Genomic DNA, 23,964 nt, shown 5'->3' on the forward strand with positions numbered 1-23,964 from the left:
TGGTTTTAATGAGAGATTTCCCTTACTGTGTGTGCAAAAGCACTGCACTCAATGCATAATGTTACAGCTTAACAGTGATTCATTTGTCAGTATCCCTGCCGTATAATCTTACTGTGTGAGCAGCTCCAGGAGCTCGGTGTTGCCGGCTGCCTGTGCCAGCTGCAGCGGTGTCACTCCCTCTTCGTTTGGCAGACTGACAGCCATCAGACCCCCCGGCTGACAAAGCAGCAGCTCTGCAAGCCGATACAGACCCCATCGCACGGCTATGTGGAGGGGAGACTCCCTGAAACTGTGTTCTGGAGATGAGGCAAGAAATCAAATTAAATCAAAAATATAACTGCAGACATAAAGGTAGGTATAACAGTAAGACAGGAAGGAAGGGTGAAACTTGAGATAAAAAGCAGAAACTATCATGTCAAGAATTGCCTCTTGATAACCTACCTCATTATAATTAACCTAAATGTCAATGATTGATTAGAGCCCTGGGTCTCTCTGCTCTACTGACACACTTAAATAAAAAGCCTTTTCTAACAAAGTGGTGGCAGCTTCTTGTTTCTGTGCCTGCTACTCAACACAGTTCAACCAGATCTGTATCCAGGTGACGGACATGCATCAAATCAGCTTCAGTCAAGCAGCTAGTAGGCTTGTATATGTATTGTTGAATTTCGAAAAAGCAGCATGCATTCACCATAATCTTTAAATAACAGCATATGTAGCAAGAGGGAAAGCATCAAAGAAAAAAAACAAGAGAAACTCTAGCCATACAGTCTACACTGTGTGTTTTCAGAGCTGCCCAGAGAGAATCCAATTAGTCCAAGATCCAATAAAATATATTAATTTGAATAAAGAATTAGATTTTTCCTTTCCTTTGAAATGTAAAATGTACGATAAACAAAGCACCAATGGTTAGCTGGGATTGATAAGTCAGTACGGCACACAGCATCGGCAGTAGAATGATGTTGTGAGCAGTGTTATGAAATTAACTGCAGACATTCAGAGGGAGACGCTGCAAAGAAACAGACTGCCCTAACTTTGTTAATGCTAAATCTAGTTTATTATTTATGTAGGTGGCCCTACACAAACACTCAGATCATAGAGACAGATGGTTACAGTCAACATGGTGGTTGGCATACACACGCACGCAAACACACACACATATACTTGCCCTAAGATTTATGAGAGTCTGCCTAGGGCTACTTCCAGAAGGAAAGGCTCTATTAACCACATTATAGGCTGCTTAATTGGCTTTGATGAGTTCAACAGAAGCACACATGTGACCATGTTCACTTCCGATTACAGCACAGTAAGCATTGCAAATGGGCATGATGGCGGAGAAAAAGGGGCGGGGGGTGGGGGGGGTTGTGTGGAGTTGAAGAGTTCACCTTCATAAGATAAAACTGGCTTTGAGTGTTTATCGCAATGCTGAGAGATCCCTCTTTATACGAAACTGCATCTTTCTGACAGTTAAACATTACTCTACCGTACTCATCTTTCTCAAATCTGTATAATATACCTAATGTTTCCTGAGTATACATTGTTGAGTAATTAAAACCATATACTATGTGCTTTAGATCAGTGGTTCTCAACTGGCTGACCCATTTTGAGAGGGTCGCAGATATGCAAGTGAAAAAAGAAATCACGGAAAAAGTCAAACTTTAATTTTGAAGGCCGGAATTTCTCATGCGGTGCGTGCAGTAGCCATTTGACTGGAAATCTCGGGGACAAGAAACGGTTTTGAAAACTGCTGTCATGTTTGTTTTAATTTATAATAACACAAAAAATGTGTAGGCTGTCTTTTATTTTGACCTTCAGAACAATGGGGTCTATATACCCTTATCCACAATTTATAGTAATTTACACAGCCGCTCTCCTCTTTCCTCTTCTCTGTGAGGAGCAGCATATTCAGCTGTCAGAACCAAGTAGGCCTAACATAAAATAAATGGTATTACATATTATGAAATATGCCGGGTAATAATAGATGTATTTTCTTCTCAGAGTGTACCAGAATGCGTAGTTTACATGTTAGTATTTCAAAAAATCTCAGGGGTTGAGTGTTCAACTTTTTATGTCCTACAGTTCAATTTGCATTCTAGAAAACATGATCACCACTTTAAACTTGTTTAAAGAGTATACCTTAGTTCTGTGAAGGGATATAATCTGCCTTGCATGGCACTAACAATATTGAGGATGTGGGTTTGTTCCCAGGGACATATACTGAAAATGTTTGTACTGTACTTCACTTTTATATTTTTATATATATATTTTACTGCAGTGGTTCAAAACTTTGGGTCGTGATTATTGACGAAGGAAAAAGTTGGTCCTAAGGCTTGACCAGTTGAGAACCACTGCTTTAGATAACCTTATCAGGAAATCCCGTTAAGCAACATAAAAATATCCTGCTCTCACCGTCTCCGCTGTGGCTCCCTAGTACATTCCAGTTTTGGGGGATGTCCAGATTTGCCATGGCCAGGGCTACGCGACGATCCATAGCCCAGCGAGAGCTCTCCTGGCCGAGATTGAAGAGGCTGCTCAGATCCTTGTGATCCGAGGAGCTAAGGCAATGTCCGTGGATTACCAGGTGCTCTGCCAGGTCCTTAGGATAAAAAAGAATAAGATCACTCTGTGATGTGAAAACCACTGCTACACAACAAAGGTGAAATGTTTTAGTTTTTTCAAAGCAAAACCTTTTCTGATTTAAGGTGAGCAATTAACTTAACATTAATTACACAAAATTGAAATGATTTCACTGTTTTAGAAAACAAGTTTCTTTAATTTAGGATTTATTGTCATAAGAAGTTAAGAAGCATAAAGAATAATCCATTCCCATGCAGGTTAATTTAAACTCAGGTAAGCACGAACTTACAGGTAGAGTAAATGATCATATTTCTATATCTTTCTAACCTGAGCATCATCTTGGACATACTCTATAGACGCCCCGCCCACCCAGGTGAGGGGTGTGGGTTCAGAACACAGGTAGGCCTGCACAGACACCACCTCAGCCAGGTTATGTCCTAAAAAGAGACAAGAGAAAACAAAACACAGATTTTAATCAGCAGATTTGTTTTCATTTTAATTAAAAAGAGTAGTTGTTTACAGTTTGAGTTTGTAGGTCAGCCTGTAAAAACACAAATCCACTGGTATGGTCCTTAAAATAGGCCTTTGATGTGTTTAGCCCAGAGCCTCAGTGCAGTATTGTTGTTAAAAATGTTATCAGATTTTCATTTTGTATGCTGAAAGAGTTTAAAGGAGAAGACGACTTCCTCTTCATTGCTCAGTAATGGTAGAGAGTGCTCAAGCCTGCAGGACTGCCTGTTGTCTATGTCAACCTACACAGAGGCTCAGTAATGTTGACGTATTGTTTATGGAGCTGTTTCCCCCCTGAGAGGAAGCTGATAAGATTCTGTGCCTTTCCAGACCTCAAGTCACAGACTGTGATTGTCCAAGTGTGTTTCCATGTGTGTGTGTGTGTGTGTGTGTGTGTGTGTGTGTGTGTGTGTGTGTGTGTGTGTGTGTGTGTGTGTGTGTGTGTGTGTGTGTGTGTGTGTGTGTGTGTGTGTGTGTGGGAAGATCAAAATAGTGATATACTGTTCATGAGTTTATCACAGACAAGAAGAAAAACCTGGAGTTGTCAGAGTGTGCAGTGCAGGGTAATGTCTGAACATGGTGTTCTAAATAAACTTTAGACTGAAACATAGCAATTTACCCTAGATACACACATATAACAATACAGTATGAACCCTAAAGGCATACACAGTAACATACCAGGAACTATAAAGCAGAGCATGACATCTATGAGAGCCCTGGTGACATGGACCAGTGTGGATCCTTCCAAAACAACGTAGACCTCTGCATCCGCAGGCAGCGAGTCAAAACCATCCAGCAGTGCAAATACTTTCGCCTGGCCCTAAGACAAAGACAAGGGAGAAAGTTTGAAAGAGAAAATGAACATTAAAGATGCTTGAGAGCTAAACATATTTCTATTCCTAAAGATACAGGCTCATTTCTGTGAAGTACACCAAATCCCCTGACAGCATGCCAATTGAGGATACCATAGAACCCCAATAAAAACAGGAATGTCTTGGAGTCTAGTGCAAAGACCTGCCCTGATCCTAAAAGGCCAGAACACTTTAGACTTCTGACCGAGGCAGAGAAAAGTCAAATAGGGCAGAGTATTCACACTGATTTGTAGGCTGAATACTGGCCCTTCAGACATTTGTGTAGTCAGATGTTGGCGTGACAATATGTAACGCGGCAGCCTCACTGGCAGGACGATTTCCTTCTTTTATCATATGTATTGACAATACATATTGTAACATAACTTCAAAACCGAATCCTTCCACGACTTTCTTGGTGGCCTAGAACAGCTTATAGAATAATTTCTATTTCTGTCATTGTAAAGTGCCTATACCTCCCCTACAGCCACAAAAGTGTGTAACTAATATGTATTTAAAAAACTTGAGTAGATAATGTCAACAAATTACCGGGGCTTATACTTTATGGTACGATTTCTCACTTTTCTTTTTTTTTTTTGTATTACTTTTCAGATAACATTTAGCTAGGTATCAGCCAGCAGGCTAAATTTAGCTTGCTGTCTTGCTAATGTGATTACTAACCAAGTGTATGCATAATTATTAGCATGCTAAATTATTTTTTGAGTGCTAATGTGAAACTATATTTTTATCTAAACCAGCTTAATTATCCACATTGCACACCAACAAGTCACTTATGATTCCAGTCTGCTGTATGTTGCTGGGCAAGCATTGTACCATGGGATTATAAGAATTATTTGTGTGTCAAACAATGGGTTCATAAGAGCAGTGAGACTGAACCCAATCAGTAGAGTTGCAATAAAACCAAAACAATTAGAGAGGCTGAAACACTTTGTTAGGCTGCTGAGAACTTCAGTGTTAGGTTTTAATTATCTGTGAGTTTGTCACAATGAACAGCTCCTCTCTCGATACACAATGTAATTCAACCCATTATTTATATAAACTATTGATTATTTCAGCTTTAAATTATTCCGGTTCTATTTGATTGTAGCTTTTTACTGTGCAAACATTTAGACTCAACATTATTTTAGTTTCAGACCCTAAGGAAAAAAAAAAAAACATCTTCCAGGGCCACTGGCTTCCTTTGGAGAGATTCCACTTTCCACCATCGTCTACGACCTGCAGGATATCAATTTGTCCAGCTACAGTGTCCTCAATAGACCAGACAGCAATGCAACCACAGGACACACTTTGTGGGTTATTCTGGGAAAAATATCAAACTACTGACATAGGAAGAAGAACAGCAGACAGGTTGAAGGAAAGGAGGCACACCAGAAATATGTAAATTATAAGGCTTGACTTGGAATGCAATGAATGTCTCAGATTAGTGTGAGAGTGAGGAGGTTTTTTTTAAGTAGTCTGGCTCTTTTTCTCATAAGAATATATCTATTAGCCTTGAATCACCTCAACAGCTGACCTACTTTCTCACGCTATAAAAACTGAGAAGCTTTTTCTTTACTCCTCTTCCTGTCTATGATAGAGGCACTGTGAGTAATCCTGACTCCATGACTCTCCCTCTCACCTAATCCTACCTTCAAGTTCATTTATCCATGTCTTGATCCCTTGTCTTTGAATGAGAGAACATCGGGTTTAACACACATTTTACAACGTCTACACATCTTATCCTGTGCCCTCGTTGAGATTCTTCACCTCAGTGTGATTGACCACAAATTATTGATGTGGGTTTTTTTTTTTTTTTACCTATTACTTCCGTCTTATTTCCATTACATTCAGCAAGCAAATGAAGGTATGCAGGAATGTGAGTATCCTGCTTACTTTCCTGATTTAGTAGCTACCAGAGGTGGTAACAAGTCATTGTTTTTGCGAGTAAAAAGTAAGTTTCAAGTCTTTGCAATCAAGGCCAAATTCAAGAATGAAAGTCATCAAGTCCTTTGTCCTAATCTTTGTAATTCAAGTCCTAAACAAGTCATACGAAATAATCAAAAATTACATTTTATCCGTTAATTCCTCAGGGTTGTCTCCTACAACATGATTGGAAGATTTCCAGGTTGTCTAAACCAACTCCGTTTTGACTTTCAAGGAATTAATAGCAATATTGTTAGCTGAGAAAATGAAGGGAAATTAATTGGTGTGTTATTAAATAACACACTTTCTTATTTTGGGCATAAAGAAAGGTATCAAGTGTTTTAGGTGGAGTGGCATGTGTTTTTAGATTTTATCAAGTCCAAATTCATCAAATGTGTGAGTTGAGTCCAAGTCATGTCATTCAATTATTTATTTGTGGGCCTCTATAGAAAACAAGCACAGTATTAAAGGAATCTTGGTTTCATTACACGAAATGGACAAGATCTTTGATAACCTTTTCGTAACCTTGAGTAGAAGGAAAACAGCCTTGAAAACATTTCAAATTAGAAAGGATAAAATTGACTGAACACAGTGTGATCAATGTCCTCGCCCTCTGATCTTTAGAGAAGCATAAGCTTTTATTAATGTTTGCATACTTTGTTAAGTTCCCAAACTTACATAAATAACAAAACATTTGAATGCAGTGTTTGGCTTCAGTTCTATCTCACAGACAACAGATCCATTCAAAGGTTTAACCACATACACCACAAATCAAACTGATAACAAATACATTTCCTACTCGAAGTGAAATAGAAACATCATTGTGAATGAAGCACAGTTACTGATTTGCTAGTTATATACACAAATGCCAGGCTGCTATTGTTGATTTACTTTCCTAAGAAACTATGAGTCAGTGCTTAAATAAATCAACAGACCATTAAGGTCCCCGTTAGTTCAAAGTCTAAAACATTATTCTCCTGTCATCGTGGCATTTCATTGACCCTAATCTATTTTAAAAGACTTGTACATACAGTGACTTTAAACAATGTAATGTAGTGATGAATAACAGATAACAGTTGCATTTTTTTTTAAAGATATATTCAATGCATTTGAATTTAACATGTTTTGGTCATATGAACAAAATATCTTAGATCTTAAAATTATAGACGCTTTTTTTGTGAACAGGGCTGCTGATCTCCCATTGCATTCCTAACTCAATTTGCAGAGATTTCCCAAGGGATGACTAACTCTTGTGATTAATTGGAGAAATCATACTTGACTGCAAACTGGAACAAATACTCACATACAGAGGCACTTTCCTCCTGCTCAGCTCCATCTGCACAGCAACTGCAGACAAACATGGACAGACATTTGAGAGACAAAAAGGAAATCCAACACTCAGTGAAGCCACGTGACTCCTCATTACTTTGGTTATTCTGCCTGCTCCTCTGATCCCAAAGAGATTATCAAACCTGATCTGTGCCAAGCGGAGTCAGAGGTCCTCCAATGGGACAGGATCATCTTTTGATCTCAACTATGTGAATAATGATTTTAATGACGATGCTTTATACCTGTGTACAGTACCAGAACACCAACTATGCTCCAAATGATTCGCAGGCAGTGTGTAGCCAGTCTAATCGTGCATGTGTGCGCGCTTGCCAGCTAAAGTAGGAAATCGATTGAGTTTCACTGCTGCAGGATTCAGATCTGTTCTCTATCAGTGGCCGCTTCCTAAGTGGACCTAACAGCAAGTTCTTATTATAACAACCATTTTACCAGAAACCGTTTCTTATCCAGACATTTTTATGTTGCATTAAAATTAGTTACTTTTAGTGGTAAAAGCATTTAAAAAAAAAAAAACTAGTGTGCTAGCTTTATAAAATAAAAACTGCTCCTTACATCACAGTTGGGATAATGAAGGGACTATATTGAATATTTATTATTAAATAGCACAAACTTGACTTTTAGAAACGTGTTTTTTATTTTTATTGATTTTAATCGTGGTTTAATGTTGACCTATTTAGCTGCAGAATAAATGTAAGCCTCCTTTTACAGCGCTATATTCGACCAGCGTTGAGATGTTAGCCAACTGTCAATAATATCAGAAAGAAACACGTTGGAATAAAAACAGCTGGATGAAAATGTTCACATTATTGACGTACCTTCACAGGAGCTCTAACTCCGCCAGAAGAAACCTGACAATGCGCTGAAATTCAGCAAAACAGAGCACCTAACCCGTACACATCCTCCTGTTGCTCACTGCTAATTCAAGTGTCGCTGTTAAGCTACAAGTTGAGAAATGGCGTTCGGTCGGTGCTGCGGCTATTTCCAGTGTGAGCTACAGCCTCCACTGACCAAGCATCATCCTCTCTGCCAGTGTTGGTGCTCCCTGTCTTCCGCCTGGCGCAAATTCCTCCTCCAAATATGTGAAAGTTAACGGTTTCTTTGTGCTTACAGTGACCTCTGGTGGCGGGCCATAAAACAGTGCCGTGTGCAGAGAAAAAAGGTATAATGACACAGTGTGACCAGAGACTTTAAGTTTTTTAACCATTTGAACACAATTATGAAAAGTGAGTTTCAATATTACAAAGATTTATTTATATCTGCTTATAAAACACTTGCCAATGCCAAATATTATGAAAACATAAAGCAGACATTAGCAGTTAAAGCAGTCAAACACGCACTCACATTTGAAAGTGTTATTTCCAGACTTTCAACTTAAAAAAACAAGTCCCTTTCCATTCACACATTGAATTGATTGATTATTCATGCAGTAAATGCATGTTCTCTCTGTTGCCTGATGTGTTTTCAGTCACGCTGAGTTAAAACACCAGAGTGAGCTCATGGGTTTATCAGTCTCTTAAAACCTATATCAATACCAGTTTGCTGACATGTTGCCTGTCATTTCTGGAAATGTTTTTAGATGTTTCAAAAAGAGGTTTTTAGAGTTGAGAAGGCTACCCAGTCTAAAGCAGTACCCACCCCCCCCCCCCCCCCCCCCCCCCATAAGTCTCAGGTGGCCTGAATCTGTGGTCTCAAGGTACCCTCTTCTCCCTGCGCCAGGCCATTAGCCCTGCTGATGCCAGGGCATGGCACTTCCTTCCTCGGGAAGGAGGAGGCGAACATTGTGTCCAACATGCCAAGCACCTCCAGGAGGTCCTGCTGGTAGTCGATCTCTCTCTCCAGCAGGTCCTGCAGACGCAGCAGCTGACGGTCTACAACTGGAGACTGTCCCATGACCGACTGATAGATGTCCAGGATCATCTCTGCCACTGTGACGAGGACAGGAGCAAACCTGGGGTCAACCACGTTCCTGGAGAAATAAAAGAAAATTATCATGTTGCAAAATATTTTCTACACAGTTTGATGTACAATAAACTAATTCAATGTATCCGATAACACATAAGCTAAATAAGTTAAACACTGTTAAAGTTTACTTGAGTAATGAGGTTTTAATCTTCGTCTTACCCTATGAGAAAGTTGAGCAACCGAGCAACACCCTGTTCATCCCTTCCTGCCAGAGCGTTCTTCAACGTCCCCCTTCGATCCAGCTCCTTCATAACAGCCACTGTGATCTCTGGCTTTCGGTGTCTGGTCCATGTCTATAAACGGAAATTACGCAAGTAAAAAAAACATTTTGCCATGTTTGCTTGTGCAGGAGGGATGCCTTTAGGCATACAATATTGAGGATAGTGAGATGAATTCAAAACACTCAAAAAGTAAAGTAGCTGACCGTTGTATTACAAATTAAGAAAAGGCACTACTTTACAAGAAAATTATTTTGCCTCGTTGCCATTTTATAAATGCATACCTCCAGAGCTGTATCCAATGCCTTTGTTACATTAAATTTCTTGAGCTGCTTGTCATATTTGGCCAGATGCTGTTTCACTGGCTTGCTGACGAGATAATCATCCTGGAAAAAGATAAAAACCGAGAAAAAAAATCAACAATTGTGAGAAAGAATAGTTTCTTATATCATAACTCATTGAGCAGAAACATAGCTATTAGCCATGGTGTGCTATGATTCAGTCTGTGCATATTTGTGTCATCATCACTCAACAGACTACATCATGAACTGCTGACTTCAGCCGCTGCACATAACGCAAATATAAACATACCTGTTTAGGGCTGAAGTTCTTCCCCTTCACAAAAACACGATATGACGGTCGTCGCCTCTGTTGGCCAGAGATTTCCTTCGACTCTTCTAGGCTTTTCCTGTGTTTGATATTCAGGATACTATTGGTCATACCCACAACAATTGATTCATCATCCGGCTGAAGAAAAAAAAAAAAGACAAGTTCATAGTTTTACTACAAATCCATCCTAGGGAAGAAATTAAATTAAACACAAGGAGCCATTAATAAGTCTGTAAAATAGCTAAAAAGTTGTCAGAATTCTTGAGATCATCATGTAATTCAGTCGATGGATCACTCAAGGGATCATCATTCAACACTTCTTTCAGTACATAGGAATTTCAGAAGACGTAATCACCTGTTCCATTGGACAAATGTTGTTGGCTATATCTGGGAAGAATTTATTTTCAGGAGTGCGTGTCTCAAGTAAATCAGAGATTGTGGTGGTAATTGAAAATGAAAATATAAAACCCAAAGTGAAAAAACAATCCCGTCAGATCACTCTCTTAGGTTGCACATTGTGTTCTGGAAACCCAATGCCCTAAAGCCAACACTGAGGAGAGGATGTACTGTTTCATGGGTTTAAATCCCTGGCAAGACCAGATATTTGTTGGCTGCTGCAGAAAACGCTCTCAGTTGGTTTGTCAAATCATAGCTTGCTCTGATGATGCACTTCAGATAAAAGTGAATTGTATTAGCATGTTTATAGGCCATACACAGACAATAAGGATTATCTTTAGTGGCTCCTCATCAACCAATGTGTCATTTTCATTCATCTTTTTTTTTTTAAATGTATAATAGAACATGACGAAGGATTGAAAGTAATTTCTTACAGCCAGAGCCAGACTGAGGATGGAGGCAGCGTAGTCAAAGTTGTGAACCACTTTGTAGTTGGTTGTGTTGTACACCTTTACATGCCTGCAAGACAAACAAAGGCTGTGCATTAGATCACACTTGTATAAAAATAACATTTTAATAATTAGATGACAGAATAGAGTGGCCTATGATTTCGACCGTTTACAAGAGGTTTTCTTTTTGCGGCATTTTACATTGAGTTCTCCCCATACCTGTCCAGAGAAGCTGACAGCAGTCTCTGGCCGCTGCTGCTGAGACACAAAGAGGTGACAGTTTTGTGATGGTTCTTCAGGGACACCAGAGGCTGTCCTCCTTTTAGCAGATCCCACACTTTCACATAGCGGCCACCTAAGGAGAGTAGATACAATTAAACAATTTAAATGTCCCGTTATACATAAGTAAATATAATGAAGCATGTGTGCGAGAGTTACTCAATTTCAGGAAGGTGGTAAGTGTAGGAAAACTAGTTCCATTTTTCTTTTTTGTCCTGATTTAAGTCATAAGCAAGCATAGGAAATTGACCTAAATGCAGTTGTCTGCATGGCTTACTACACATGTTATGTCTTTATCAGCAACATTTGATAACCTGAACAAGGTGGAGGGACTGTTAACTTCAAATACTTAAATGCTAGTAATGTAATTTGCTTTAATCCAACAAGTTTACACATTATGCTAATGTGTTGATTGATCAAAAAGATTATTAACGGATGACTACCTGCAGAGACGAGGAGTCCCTCAGAAGGATAGAGAAGCAGACTTTCCACTGGATGGCCGTGGTCCATGGTCATCACACTCTTATCCGCTCGGGCATCAAACAGTTTTAGTGTGTGGTCATAAGATCCTAGGATCAAAACGTACATTGTTAGTCACACGAAAACACATCAATCTCCTTGATTGTAGTCTTCATTCTTCCATCTGAATACAAAAACGTGTAGATTGATAAGTTGTTTTTATCTGCAGTTACCACTGACTGGTATATACTTCATGCTAGTGATGTTAAATGTAATATCAGCTGTGGCGAAAAACAAGTGTAAAATAGTTTATAGGTTGTCAGAATACTTGAGATCATCATGTAATTCAGTCGATGGATCACTCAAGAGATCATCATTCAACAATTGCTTCAATAGACAAGAACTTCAGTAGACACAATCAGCTACTGCCACCTTATATTGTTGGATTTGCTGGTAATTGAAAAGGAAAATCTAAAGTAATTTAGGATAGTTCAATATTTCTTAAAGTTTGACAAAATGAATAAATATTATAGCTAGCACCCAGCATCAACTATTGTTAATCAGTAGAATCTATCATACTATTTTTCTCAGCAAAAGCAAAACTCATTTTTCCAATTCAATAATAAAAATGTTCTATAAATATTTAGTCAAATTATTGATTACCTGAGTAAGTAGCCATGTGACAAGTTGGTCATTATATTAAAATCAACAACACCAAGTTGAGCAGGACTTGATTCACAGCTTGCTTTATATTATCTCATATGTTTTTCTTTTCATATTTGAGTTTTGTTTAGAAAAATAAAATGTTTGATTCAAAAGAAAAAAGGTAAATCAAAATAATAAGAAGGCAAAATATTGGTTGATTTTGGATGTACATTTTAACTCAGTTAATATCAAAGCCATGATGAAAGATGTTGTTCAATAGTAGTTCAATTGAAAAAGTCTCCTGGCTACATAAAAAAATAAAAACATGGCATCTAAACATTCTTTATTAACAAAATCTTCACCCCTCTAGCTCACCAGTAATGAAGAGATCTCTGTTGAGTTTGCTGGAGACGCCACAACGAATGTAATCTGTGTGTTCTTGGTAGGTGTTAAGCTCAGTAGCATTTGGGAGGTCCCAAAGTCGACATGTGTAGTCGTCTGACCCTGAAAGGATCCGGTAACGGTCTGAGGTAAAGTCTGTGACATGTACAGCCCTGAGCAGGAATAAAATAACACAAAGCACATACATCAGTTCTCCTTATCACAACATGGTATAGAGTCAGTAAAACCTTTTAAAAAGGTTGTCAGAATTATTGAGATCATCATGTAATTCAGTCGATGGATCACTCAAGAAATCATCATTTACAATGTTCAAATTCTATTTTATAACAAGCAGTCTTTCGGCAAGATCCCACAGACATGTGATACCTACTTTGTGTGACCTTTGAACATCCTTAGAGCCACCTTGCCGCTGACATCAAACAGTCGGACCACAGAGTCCTCACATCCCGCCACGAGCAGCTGACCATCGGACCTGAACCTGCCACAGTATGCAGTGTCCTTAAACCGTGTAAATGTCTTCACAGGTTCCTGGGAGAATGGCCCGTAAATGTGGATCTGAAGAGTAACCAGAGTAATAATGAGAAAATGCATACACATTGCTTATTCAGAGGATTCACTGTAACCAAAATTGCTTTATAGAGTGAACACTTGGGTGAAGTGTAAAACAGTTGATAAGTTGTCAGAATACTTGAGATCATCAAAAAATTCAGTCGATGGATCACTCAAGAGATCATCATTCAACAATTGCTTCAATAGAGAAGAACTATAGTAGTAAATCAGATGTCCTTTATTGGTCCCTCAGTGAAACCATCACCTATTGTTGCCTTAAATTGATGGCTTTGCTGGTAATTGAAAAGGGAAATCCCAAGTAATTGGCAATGGCTAAATCTAATCAATTATTTTTTACGTCGCCATTCGGGCTAAGATAAGTCAACATTTCATAAGTTTGAAAAAAAATAATAGAAAAGAAGACAACATACTCTTGTGAATGCTGTCACAGCAAAGTTGTGTGGGGCCACAGGTGAGAAGTCTATATTTGTGATTGCTCCAAATTCTTTTATCTGGACCGGAGACTGCAAGAAAATAAACAAAGATGCATTGCTGAGATTCAGAAACAATAATAAGGTTGTCTCTAATATCAAGACACTATACACTAGAGGGGACTTAGCCCTTGTAGTTTTTCCAGTACAGTGTGTCCTGTGTGACTTTCTCTCCAAGCTTAGGATAGACTTGGATTTTGGTAGGTTTAAATGAAGCCATTTTTCTGCTGATCACCAAATACTCTGGTAGGAAAACAAAAACCATGAACATATTACAAGAGATATGACACTTAAACCCCACTGACCTGGTTGGTACCTAAATACAAACGCATTCAATGTAGTCCAAAAATGTTCAAACCAAGACAAATGTACTTTTAAAGTTTGTTGTCATTAATTTAACTCTGTAAACAAAATAGAGTTCTAATAAGGAGCTGGATCAATTAAAGAGATTATGCTGCGTTCAGTCAGGATGAAATAAGGTGTTTTCTTACAACGTGAAAGCTTGTAATTAAAAATAAACGTGGGTAAACTTGATTGTAAACACTAAAAGGCGAAACAAAAATGGATTCACAAGAAGAAATTCAGCAAACAGGTAATTAAATGAAGGTACATTGACATAAGGGCCATACACTCAAGTGTTTAACCTCAAAGCATCACAACCCAACTATGCACAAAATAGTGAATGATAAGCAAACAAATTCACTTTTTCGAGACAGCAGAAGTCTTAACTGAGCATTTAGAGTTACATATAGTCTTTACTTATTATTTTAAACTAGATGCTACAGAAGGCAGCTTGTTAGAAAATATACCAGAGTCAACGTGTTCATCACAGCAGGGTTAGCACACTGCGCTTTAGCCGCCTAGCATTTTCTATTAAACTGCTTTCTGATGATTCTCACACCTGAACAAAAAGGTCTAGGAGTGCAGACTTACCTTTTAACTATGATTTGTTGAAATTAGATGATACTGATGTTGGTTGTCCAAGTAGACCAAAAGTTGATCATTTTAAGGAGTTATCACGTTGCCTCTCAGTGCACTGGAGGACGCCATGATTTCAAACGTGACTACTTCCGTTATGAATGGCAAATCTTTATTGTTCACTACAAGGAAAACTTTTCTTTTGTACTATTTAAAATAGCACTTTATCAACCTAGTATTGACCATTGTGTATAAAGAAAGGTTTAGTATAGTTCCTAATGTAATAATAACACTTATCTTGTCAGAATTTCCAAGAGCTTAGCTCACTACTTTATAAACATTTCAGGAATAATTAAATAATCTGACATTCTCTCTGCCACATCAAATCTGACCAGATATTATTATTGAGAAAAAAAATACACTTTTATGTTTTAAGTCGCATTAATGTATTAGTTGTATTAAAACCAATGCGGGCACATCCGCTAAGTTATGCGTCTCAGAACGTGACTTCCGGTCCTCACTCCTTTCTCTGAGCTTCTATCGACTGTGTGACCCGCGTGTTTACACACTCCCAGGTTAGTTTACCTCACTGTCATATTATATAAGCTGTCTGAACCCCATATATATTAGGCGTTGTAAAGGAGCAATCCCTCGTCTCCCTCTATGCGCTGTGGAGGACAAATGTCAATTATACGTGAGAGCTGGCATCAGTTTGAAGAGGCCCGAGCTAGCTGTTTAGCTTGGCGAGCTAACAAGCCGACAGTTCAGTTGTCATACTTACTGAAAGCCCATGTTGAAAAACAAGCTGCCCAGGCTAAGTGCTGAAAAACCAAGCATGAGCCAACAGTATCTTATCAAGCTTATAAAGCTAGCCAGCATAACGTTGCAGACATAAATTATCCACAAACTTCAGCTGCCTACCTCTGTCTGATTCATGCAGAACTTAAGTCGAGACTAAAAAGTGTGCAGCTATTTTTGGGCTTCTGGCAGCTGACGACGGGGGGATTTTGGGGAGTTTTAAGTTTGGCACTTAATACTAATTGCCAACTTTATGTATCTATTGAACTGTTGAAGTCACACATTAGGTACCTTCATTTTCATTTATTGACAATCTGTTAGTCATGAACTGTAGACTGACCTAAACCTTTTTAGGGATTCTCATCAAAATCAAGTGTTACTATGTGTGATGATTGGAATGACTCAATAGAAACCACATTTAGGAATGATGATTTGTGCGTTCTTCTATTCCATCTCTGTGTATGGTAAAAGTGTTTTCTCTTTGTGAACAAATATTACATTTGAAATGTACAATTTTTTCCCTTGTGTCAGATGAAGGAGTCGATAATGAACCAGGAGAAGCTCGCCAAACTGCAGGCGCAGGTCCGCATAGGCGGCAAGGTGAGTTGGAATGCATTCGGGCAAATGACTTGAAATAGAAAATGTTTGACAGTGTGTATTGGTCCATATATTAAAACTCATTGTTGTGCTCTATAGGGGTCAGCGCGTAGAAAGAAGAAGGTGGTGCACAGAACAGCAACAGCAGATGACAAGAAGCTGCAGTTCTCCCTCAAAAAACTGGGAGTCAACAACATCTCTGGCATTGAAGAGGTACAGCACATTATTTCTGAAAAGCTGGGCAAGACACTTCACCCCAAATTGCTCCTGTGATTGTCCACAGTATTAAGTATGTAAGTCGCTTTGGATAAAAGCATCCAACAAGTAACATGTAATAGTAATAAGTAAGTAAACATGTCCTCTTCATGACAATGATGCCCTCAGGGTACTCTTGTATAATACAAATAGCATATAAAATGCCACAATAAAAAAAATGAAACTGGAAAAACCATGTCATTGCTACCAAAGGAAATCTCTGTTAAAGATGCAGTCAGCAATTCACTTTTCCTGAAATTCAGCACATATCTCTGCTGATTGTTCAGGTGTCCCGTGTGTTGTTCTGTATACATGTAAAAAATAAAAATCGGAAACTGGAAAAACAAAGAGGCCTTGAACCTCATATAAAGGCAGTGGGAGAGAGAGACATTGTAAATCTGAAGGGGAGTATTTGTTTGGGTGTTGAGTTCAAACATCGACAATCATCCTCCAGAGGTTATGACTCTAGCTGATGTGGTTTGATGCTGAAGCAATTAGAAATAACAAAGAAAGTACATGTTAGGAGGATTTAATCAGTTAAATCATCGTCTTTGCCACTGACCACAAACTCTCTGTTGCTTGTTTGTTCCTCTGTAGGTGAATATGTTCACAAACCAGGGGACAGTGATCCACTTCAATAACCCCAAAGTGCAGGCTTCACTGGCTGCCAACACTTTCACCATCACAGGGCACGCTGAGAACAAGCAGCTCACAGAGATGCTCCCAGGAATCCTGAACCAGCTAGGAGCCGACAGCCTTACCAGTCTCAGGAGATTAGCAGAGACCCTGCCCAAATCAGGTACCCTTAACACTCTTTACTGATCTGTGTGCATGTACCAGTACATTCTTTGTGCTGTCTATTAATGATTTGCTGTACTTCCTCCCCCTTGTAGCTGGAGATATCAATGCCCCCATGGTTGCTGCTGAAGAGGAGGAGGAGGAGGATGATGATGTTCCAGGTAAGCAAATTTACACATCCTGTTTTAAAACAAACTTTTGAATGATTTTAGTTTTATTCATGTAATATAGCATTAAAATAAGCATAACCTTTGTAGTCAAGAACGGGCTGACCTAGACCTTTGCCTTTTTGTTTTTCGTCACGTTAAATATATGTTTTTTTTAATATCTAATATGTTTTATCTAAATGTATGTGAAATGAAAAAACAGATTTTCACCAATTAAATGTATGGTGCTGATGCATATGGTAATATTTATTGATTACATTTTATTTATAAAATAAATCTTATGATCCTTTTCTTACCTTTCCTGCTCACTGTTTTCTATCCTTTCCCCTCTTCTCCCTCTGTTTCTGTTTTTAGATCTTGTTGAAAACTTTGACGAGGCTTCAAAGGACGAGGCAAACTGAAAAAACACCAGCACACATTTCTAGGCCCCTTGGGATTCACCTTACTTTGACACAGTGACATTTTGTAATTTTTCATGTGTAACTGCTCTGTGGCTACAAACAAAAGTCGCTTTTTAATTGTAACCAGGACAATTGGGCTTAAACAAGTACAACTCACTGTGGCATCTGTTACTTTTGTTTTTGCCTTTTTTTGCAGTACATATGAAAGTATTTAATTCAGGTGAATGTGCAAACCTTTCTCTTTCACGTGCTGCCTTTCCTGCATGGTGATGCCCACACATTAACAATGTATTGGTTGAATCATGTAATAAAAAGGACATTTAAATTTATCTTTCTGTTAGACATTTAATAGAAAGGTATTTTAACTCTGTGTTTTTTATTGTATTTAAACTCATGGTCATAGTTTTCACATTTTCCTCAGGGGACTTGCCCAAACCATTCCTTAACTTAACATTGAATTATTAGTCATAATTTACTCCGCAAATAAAGCATAACATTTTTTCTCAAAGTATAACTTTAGTCATAACCTTCCATTGAACTATTAGTCATAATTAACTCTGCAGAGAAAGCATTGCGCTGTAGGGGAAAAACACTAGAAGCTTGATGTTTTTATTGAATGATACTGAAGGCTAAAAACACAGTAATGTAAAAAATGAGACAATAAAACAATACTTAAAGCCAGGGACTGAAAACTCATACATGATTTAAAAACGATATAAAACACAAGAAAATAAATGTGTTCTCCTAAGAAGGCATGCAGCTGCTTTCTGAACTAGCTGTAAATGGGAGATGGAAGCCCGGCTAACTCCAACTTGGAGAGCATTACAGTAGTCAAGTTCAGTTGTGATAAAACAATTTATTACCCTCTGAAAGTCTTTAAAAGAAATGAAATGCTTGACCTTTGATAAAAGGATTTTACGACAGAATGAATCTATTTATCCAATTTAAAATCCCGTTCAATCTGTACACCAAGGTTTGTTACAGTTGGTTTTAAATATGGGACAAGAGAATCAAGCACAAGCGGTGCATTTTTGCCACCAGTGGGTGCAAACAATATCACCTCTGTGTCTTATTATTCAAAGTTCAAGGCCATCCAGGCTCTGACGTCCTACAAATAATCAGACAGGCGTTGCAAAGAAACAGGGTCATTGGTTTTCAGGGGCCTATAGATTTGATAGATCATCTGCAGAAAAATGAAATTATTATAATGTTCTTACAAATCTCTTAAATCTTCTTAATATTCAGAAGTAAAGGTAACTAATTAAAAAAAATGTAAAACAGTAATGTTCTTATGCACTGTCAAAGGTAAGTGTTTCCTTAAAACAGCAACATACTATGGTTATGTTTTTAAAAGATATCCGTGTTCCTAAATACAAGAGCTTTTTATTAGTAGCACCTAGACTAACTCTGGCGTTACAGAACATCAGCTGGCAAAATGTTTTATGCTAAATATGTTTTCAAACATTTCAAAAATTCAACTGTATGATGTGGTTCTCATGCATCAAAAGGTCCAAAGAGAAATCATTGGCACAAATAAGTCACACTGATATACGCACATCTATATATTTACAGTTCCTTAAATGTGTTTATGTAGGGAGGATAATGAGACCTATTGAACTGTTTTGGGCACACTTGATGGTTTTTTTCCACTGTCTGGACTGAAGTAACCTAAGAGCCTGGCATTGTGCTGCACATGGTGTACACTAAAAGATCAAAGTAGGGATTCTTCGAAAGTAACACATGTAATTGTTCGGGACTTATTCTTACTGTTCTGATTCAGAGGAAGAAAGTTTCAAAAATACATCTAAAGATGAGAAGCTATGTGAAATAAATTACTTACAGCTACACTAAAACATGAGCTCTAAAAAGAAAAAGAAAATTACAGTATACAAGCTACATCTACATTACTTGTTTTAATTCATAATACTGAAACTGAACATTAAAATAGTGACATTCGCTGCCTTCATTTGCAGACGTGTGGTGATTGATTTAATGTTAACATTTCAAACAGCTGGACCTTTTCAAATAATTAAATATTATAAATAAAGGTCGGAAGTCGTCATATTTATATACTGTGCACAGCACAAAGACAAGCAGGTTATTGGAGTACACTAAATTCTGCACTAAAGCAAATACTTCGAAATGCTATTGATGTTTTAAGGAACTGAAACCTGAAACCAATTATTTCTGTTCAGATGACCCAACAGGTTTCACAGAATTTTAGATAACGTGGTCAAAATATGTCAAGCTGTAGGGGGTTAATATTATAAAATATAGTATATATTGTACAAATAAACATATGATTGATTGATATAACCAACTGTACAGGACACTGAATTATAACACCAAATAGTAACCAAGACTTCCAGGAAACCTGAGTTGCAAAAATGGGTTTACTATAAAAGTACACACATTGTTTAACACATGACAGGATCAGATGACCGGTGAGAACACACAGGACCAAGAGTCTTTTTGACATTTAGCCCAACAAAATTGTGTTGCCACATATGACTAATAACGGGGAAGTCCTTTTATCTTTCCTTCTCTCTCTTGTCCTGTGTATAGGCATGTGTGTGTGTTTGTGTGGGTGTGTGTGTTCGTGTTCATGCATGTGTGGATGTTTCTGAACTTTGTGAGAAGCAAATGTGTTATAAGGAATATGAGATGGGGGGACTTTTGTTTTAAAGCTTAGGTAATGCTGGTTTATATCTGGCATATGACTCCAGTATAAGATTAAGGAAACATTTTATGAAATCCTCTTGTTGAAAATAATCATGTTATTAATTATGGATTTATTTAATAATTCTTTTTTCCAGTTAGGTGATTCATCATTAGGTCTTTAAAGTGTGAGAATACTTTGAAGTGTCCTTTGTAATATCCCGAAGCTCAGTGGACAGCTTCAAATGGATTGTTTTGTTCAATCAAATATTTTAAAATTCTTTTATTTTTTCATGAAAATCAGCAACAAATAATTTTATACAGCATTTGACATAAAATTATGTCATTGTATTTGTAAGAACAACATTTCACAACACCCAGGAATGGAACATAACTAGAGAACAGAGACTGAGTGTGTGTGTGTGTGTGTGTGTGTGTGTGTGTGTGTGTGTGTGTGTGTGTGTGTGTGTGTGTGTGTGTGTGTGTGTGTGTGTGTGTGTGTGTGTGTGTGTGTGTGTGTGTGTGTGTGTGTGTGTACATTATACAAATACAGTATATTTCACATGCAGTGTTATGTCAGTAATTCAGCCTAAAGTGCAAGGGCAACCCCCCGCCTCACTAACAACCCCCACACTTAACACTTCATATCTCCATCCCTCCATCCCTCATTCGAAACTCGCAGTCTAAATTTGACATGCAAAACAGTATAGAGGAAATGCTCTTATCTGTTCACTTTATCGCTTAGTTTCTCTCTCACCCCCAAGATGACACGATGCTGGGGATGATATAAATGATGCTCAGTGATCGGTTGGAACATACAATCATCAGGATTCTGCTCTAGATTTTTTAACAGTGACACTTCAGTTAACTTCATCAAAATGGTAAGAAAACCCTTTTGCTAATAGAGATGCTTCATATATCTGCTTTTGAATTATTCTTATTATCTGGGCAGTTAATATCGCAATAGAACATATATGGCAAATTTTAGAATAGATAGTAAATGACCAACTTTGCTCATTTATTTTGCATTACTATAAAAGATATCCAACTATTTTCATTTAGCCAATTAGCCAAAAAAATGTCACATGAACACATTCTTTTCTGTTTCTCAATTGAAGATGAAATAGAAAAAAAAACATGCAAGTAATAGATCAAGTTTCAGCAATTTCCTCCTTTTTCTTTCACCCAATTCTTAAGAAATCTCTGTTTCTGTGGATGAGTGGCCTTTTGTTCATCAGCCTCACTGGAGCACATGACCTCAAACACTTTCTGGAAAACTGTAAGTCAAATATTTTTTCATTTATTAAATATCTGGAGAGATTCTAAATCTGTTGATCTTGACATGTTAACAAATGTGTGTGTGTGTGTGTGTGTGTGTGTGTGTGTGTGTGTGTGTGTGTGTGTGTGTGTGTGTGTGTGTGTGTGTGTGTGTGTGTGTGTGTGTGTGTGTGTGTGTGTGTGTGTGTGTGTGTGTGTGTGTGTGTGTACCTCTGTGTCTGCATCTATTTGTGTGTAGTTGTGGTGGCAAAAAGGAATGATGCAAATCCAGTCACACTGACCTGCCGTACAAATATCGAAGGACCTGTCACATGGAAATTTCATGGTGCAGAGCTGGAGGATGTTGACATTGAGGACAATGTCCAGCAGAACGGTCCAAATCTCTCCGTGTCAGAGGTAGATAAACCCATGTTGGGAAAATACAGCTGCTGGAGAGGAGAAGACATTTTATCATCAACCTATCTGCTGCTGGAGGCTGAGGAGGAAGACACGTCTGGTAAGATGCTGTGGTTTTCATTTTCCATTCTTTTGTATTGTTCATGTTCTTTAAATGGCTCAAGTCTCTCAAATAAAGGAACTCATAGTGCACACTTAAATCCAAAATACCCCACATCTTGCCTCACTTGGTGGTTTATTTTCTCTCAAAAGGATGAGACTGGAAGCTAAAAATACAGAAATGTACTATGATGCACTTCCAACATCCATGTCTTACATTAAGTAATATGTTCTATGATCCATTACACTTGTGGTTACTCACTCTGTGTCTCTTTATAGATTTTTTCTCTATCAATTGTCGGGCAAAGTCATATGACTGTAACTTCAGCTGTGCATGGGTCCCCAAAGGACAATATCCAGTGCGCCTTGGACTGGGTCGTGACTGGTAAAGAACATTTTAAAAGTTACAGTAAAAGAGGCAAAAATATTGCATAAAGTTTATAAAGACAGACCAAAAAATAAACTTACTTCTCTGTGTTTGCCCTGTAGCAGTGAAGGTGGGAAGACGTGTGATTGGGTCAGCAGTGATCTGATCAAGGATGGGAGATTCCAGTTTGAGTTTTACCACTCGCTCTCACCTTACACTGAGGAAAGCACCAAGCTGGAGCTCACCGCAGAGGCCATTGTTAACCTCTCCATCCTCAGGAGAACCATGAGATTTTATGTCAGAGACATCAGTAAGCTGAGACCGCTATGACTTGAAATTACAACATAGGAATGAAATAAATAAAATATTTATACATGTTTATACATGCTTTAATTATTCCTTACTACGTGTCGACCCCTGTTTTCCTTGTTTCTCTAACTTTTGTATTTCATTCTGTCTAGTTATACCTGATAGCCCCAAGATTGTGAGCTGTCAGGAGGGGAAGGAGGACCTGAACGTCACCATCGATGCACCATCCAGCTGGTCTACTCCGCACAGCTACTTCAGCCTGGAGCACGAAATTGAATACATTTTAAAAGATGATGGCACGGTATACATACATCTGTTGATCTTTTCATGTCTGTCATTATTCTCTCTGTTGTTTTTGTTTTTCTCATTGTGCAACCTGTCTGACTTTAGAGTGGATATTCTTCATCTGGTCTGATACCGAAGAGGATCAGCAAGCTGAGGGTTCACTCCAGAGACCCGCTGGTGCCCTCGTCCTGGAGCGAGTGGACTCCCTGGAAAAATGTAACCTGTTGACATTATTCCAACACAACCCTTCCTGCTCCTGCTCTCTCTTTGTTCTTAACTACTGCTTTCTATTATGTGTCTCCCTTTGGGGCATCACACACTGATAGCTAAAAGATAACACAGCACTCACCAGAAGCTCAGTAATAAGTCTTTACGTTTTAAGACAGAAGATCACTAAACACTCTTATAATTTATTTTGTATTTATATATATATTTTATATATTTGTCTATTTAAGGATCCTTATTGAAATTACAAGCAACGGTAATTTACATATGACATCATTCAACATGAATCATAACTTGATGAGTCAGTCAAAGTTTACACTTTATACAGTCTTTCACTACGTGTGTTTCTTGGCCTCGTGTATTTCTGTATACGTAAGTGTGTTGGCGTTTCTGTGTATTTTGGTGGTTTGCTGTTTTGTGGCTATTAAAGAGCTATGTGCTTCCTTCCTCTCGTATGTTCCTTCTACATTTATGTGTGGCATGCTCAGTATAAGTTCACATGGTGGAATATCAGAAATATCCATCAGTAAATGTTTATAATGAATGCTCCTAATCATACCAACTAGTCACTTTTATATTATATCTACAGTATAATACTCCAGAAACAATTATAATGGATTTCTTATTTAATCATCATCACTAGTGCCTTATTTGAATTCACACAAATTTGTTTAATGGTAAAGAAGTTACGCTTTTTCAAAACTATACCATATTTGTAATATTCAACATTTTTTTTGTTGGAAAAATAATAC

At 38.0% G+C, this 23,964-nt stretch overlaps 4 protein-coding genes across 4 annotated transcripts in view; 2 read left to right on the forward strand and 2 right to left on the reverse strand.

The window, feature by feature from the left end:
• LOC134874214 (rho guanine nucleotide exchange factor 28-like) overlaps positions 1 to 8,299 on the reverse strand; it is a 34,935-nt gene extending 26,636 nt beyond the window's left edge. The window contains 6 exon segments of the mRNA XM_063898267.1: positions 113 to 296; positions 2,407 to 2,593; positions 2,902 to 3,011; positions 3,763 to 3,904; positions 7,159 to 7,202; positions 8,018 to 8,299. Coding sequence (XP_063754337.1) covers positions 113 to 296; positions 2,407 to 2,593; positions 2,902 to 3,011; positions 3,763 to 3,904; positions 7,159 to 7,191 — 656 coding nt within the window. The 5' untranslated portion in view covers positions 7,192 to 7,202; positions 8,018 to 8,299.
• A 131-nt stretch (positions 8,300 to 8,430) lies between these two features.
• On the reverse strand, positions 8,431 to 14,753 carry utp15 (UTP15 small subunit processome component). The gene is made up of 12 exons (XM_063898268.1): positions 14,595 to 14,753; positions 13,792 to 13,904; positions 13,602 to 13,694; positions 12,992 to 13,176; positions 12,595 to 12,773; positions 11,559 to 11,684; positions 11,056 to 11,191; positions 10,822 to 10,906; positions 9,974 to 10,129; positions 9,667 to 9,768; positions 9,324 to 9,457; positions 8,431 to 9,168 (listed from the first exon to the last, which is right to left on the reverse strand). The coding sequence occupies exons 2-12, from the start codon at positions 13,879 to 13,881 to the stop codon at positions 8,868 to 8,870; spliced, it is 1,587 nt and encodes a 528-aa protein (XP_063754338.1). The 5' UTR covers positions 13,882 to 13,904; positions 14,595 to 14,753; the 3' UTR covers positions 8,431 to 8,867.
• Positions 14,754 to 15,057: 304 nt separating this feature from the next.
• LOC134874218 (transcription factor BTF3-like) lies at positions 15,058 to 17,924 on the forward strand. Its single transcript, XM_063898272.1, has 6 exons — positions 15,058 to 15,154; positions 15,909 to 15,977; positions 16,074 to 16,187; positions 16,827 to 17,028; positions 17,123 to 17,188; positions 17,549 to 17,924. Exons 2-6 carry the CDS (start codon positions 15,909 to 15,911, stop codon positions 17,593 to 17,595), a joined length of 498 nt encoding a protein of 165 aa, XP_063754342.1. The 5' UTR covers positions 15,058 to 15,154; the 3' UTR covers positions 17,596 to 17,924.
• A 3,094-nt stretch (positions 17,925 to 21,018) lies between these two features.
• Positions 21,019 to 23,765, forward strand: il12b2 (interleukin 12B 2). Its single transcript, XM_063898269.1, has 7 exons — positions 21,019 to 21,134; positions 21,451 to 21,532; positions 21,770 to 22,027; positions 22,306 to 22,411; positions 22,516 to 22,703; positions 22,855 to 23,003; positions 23,093 to 23,765. Exons 1-7 carry the CDS (start codon positions 21,132 to 21,134, stop codon positions 23,213 to 23,215), a joined length of 909 nt encoding a protein of 302 aa, XP_063754339.1. The 5' UTR covers positions 21,019 to 21,131; the 3' UTR covers positions 23,216 to 23,765.
• The last annotated feature ends 199 nt before the right edge of the window (positions 23,766 to 23,964 follow it).

The sequence above is a fragment of the Eleginops maclovinus genome, chromosome 12, assembly GCF_036324505.1.
Source record: "Eleginops maclovinus isolate JMC-PN-2008 ecotype Puerto Natales chromosome 12, JC_Emac_rtc_rv5, whole genome shotgun sequence".
Taxonomy (NCBI): Eukaryota; Metazoa; Chordata; class Actinopteri; order Perciformes; family Eleginopidae; genus Eleginops; species Eleginops maclovinus.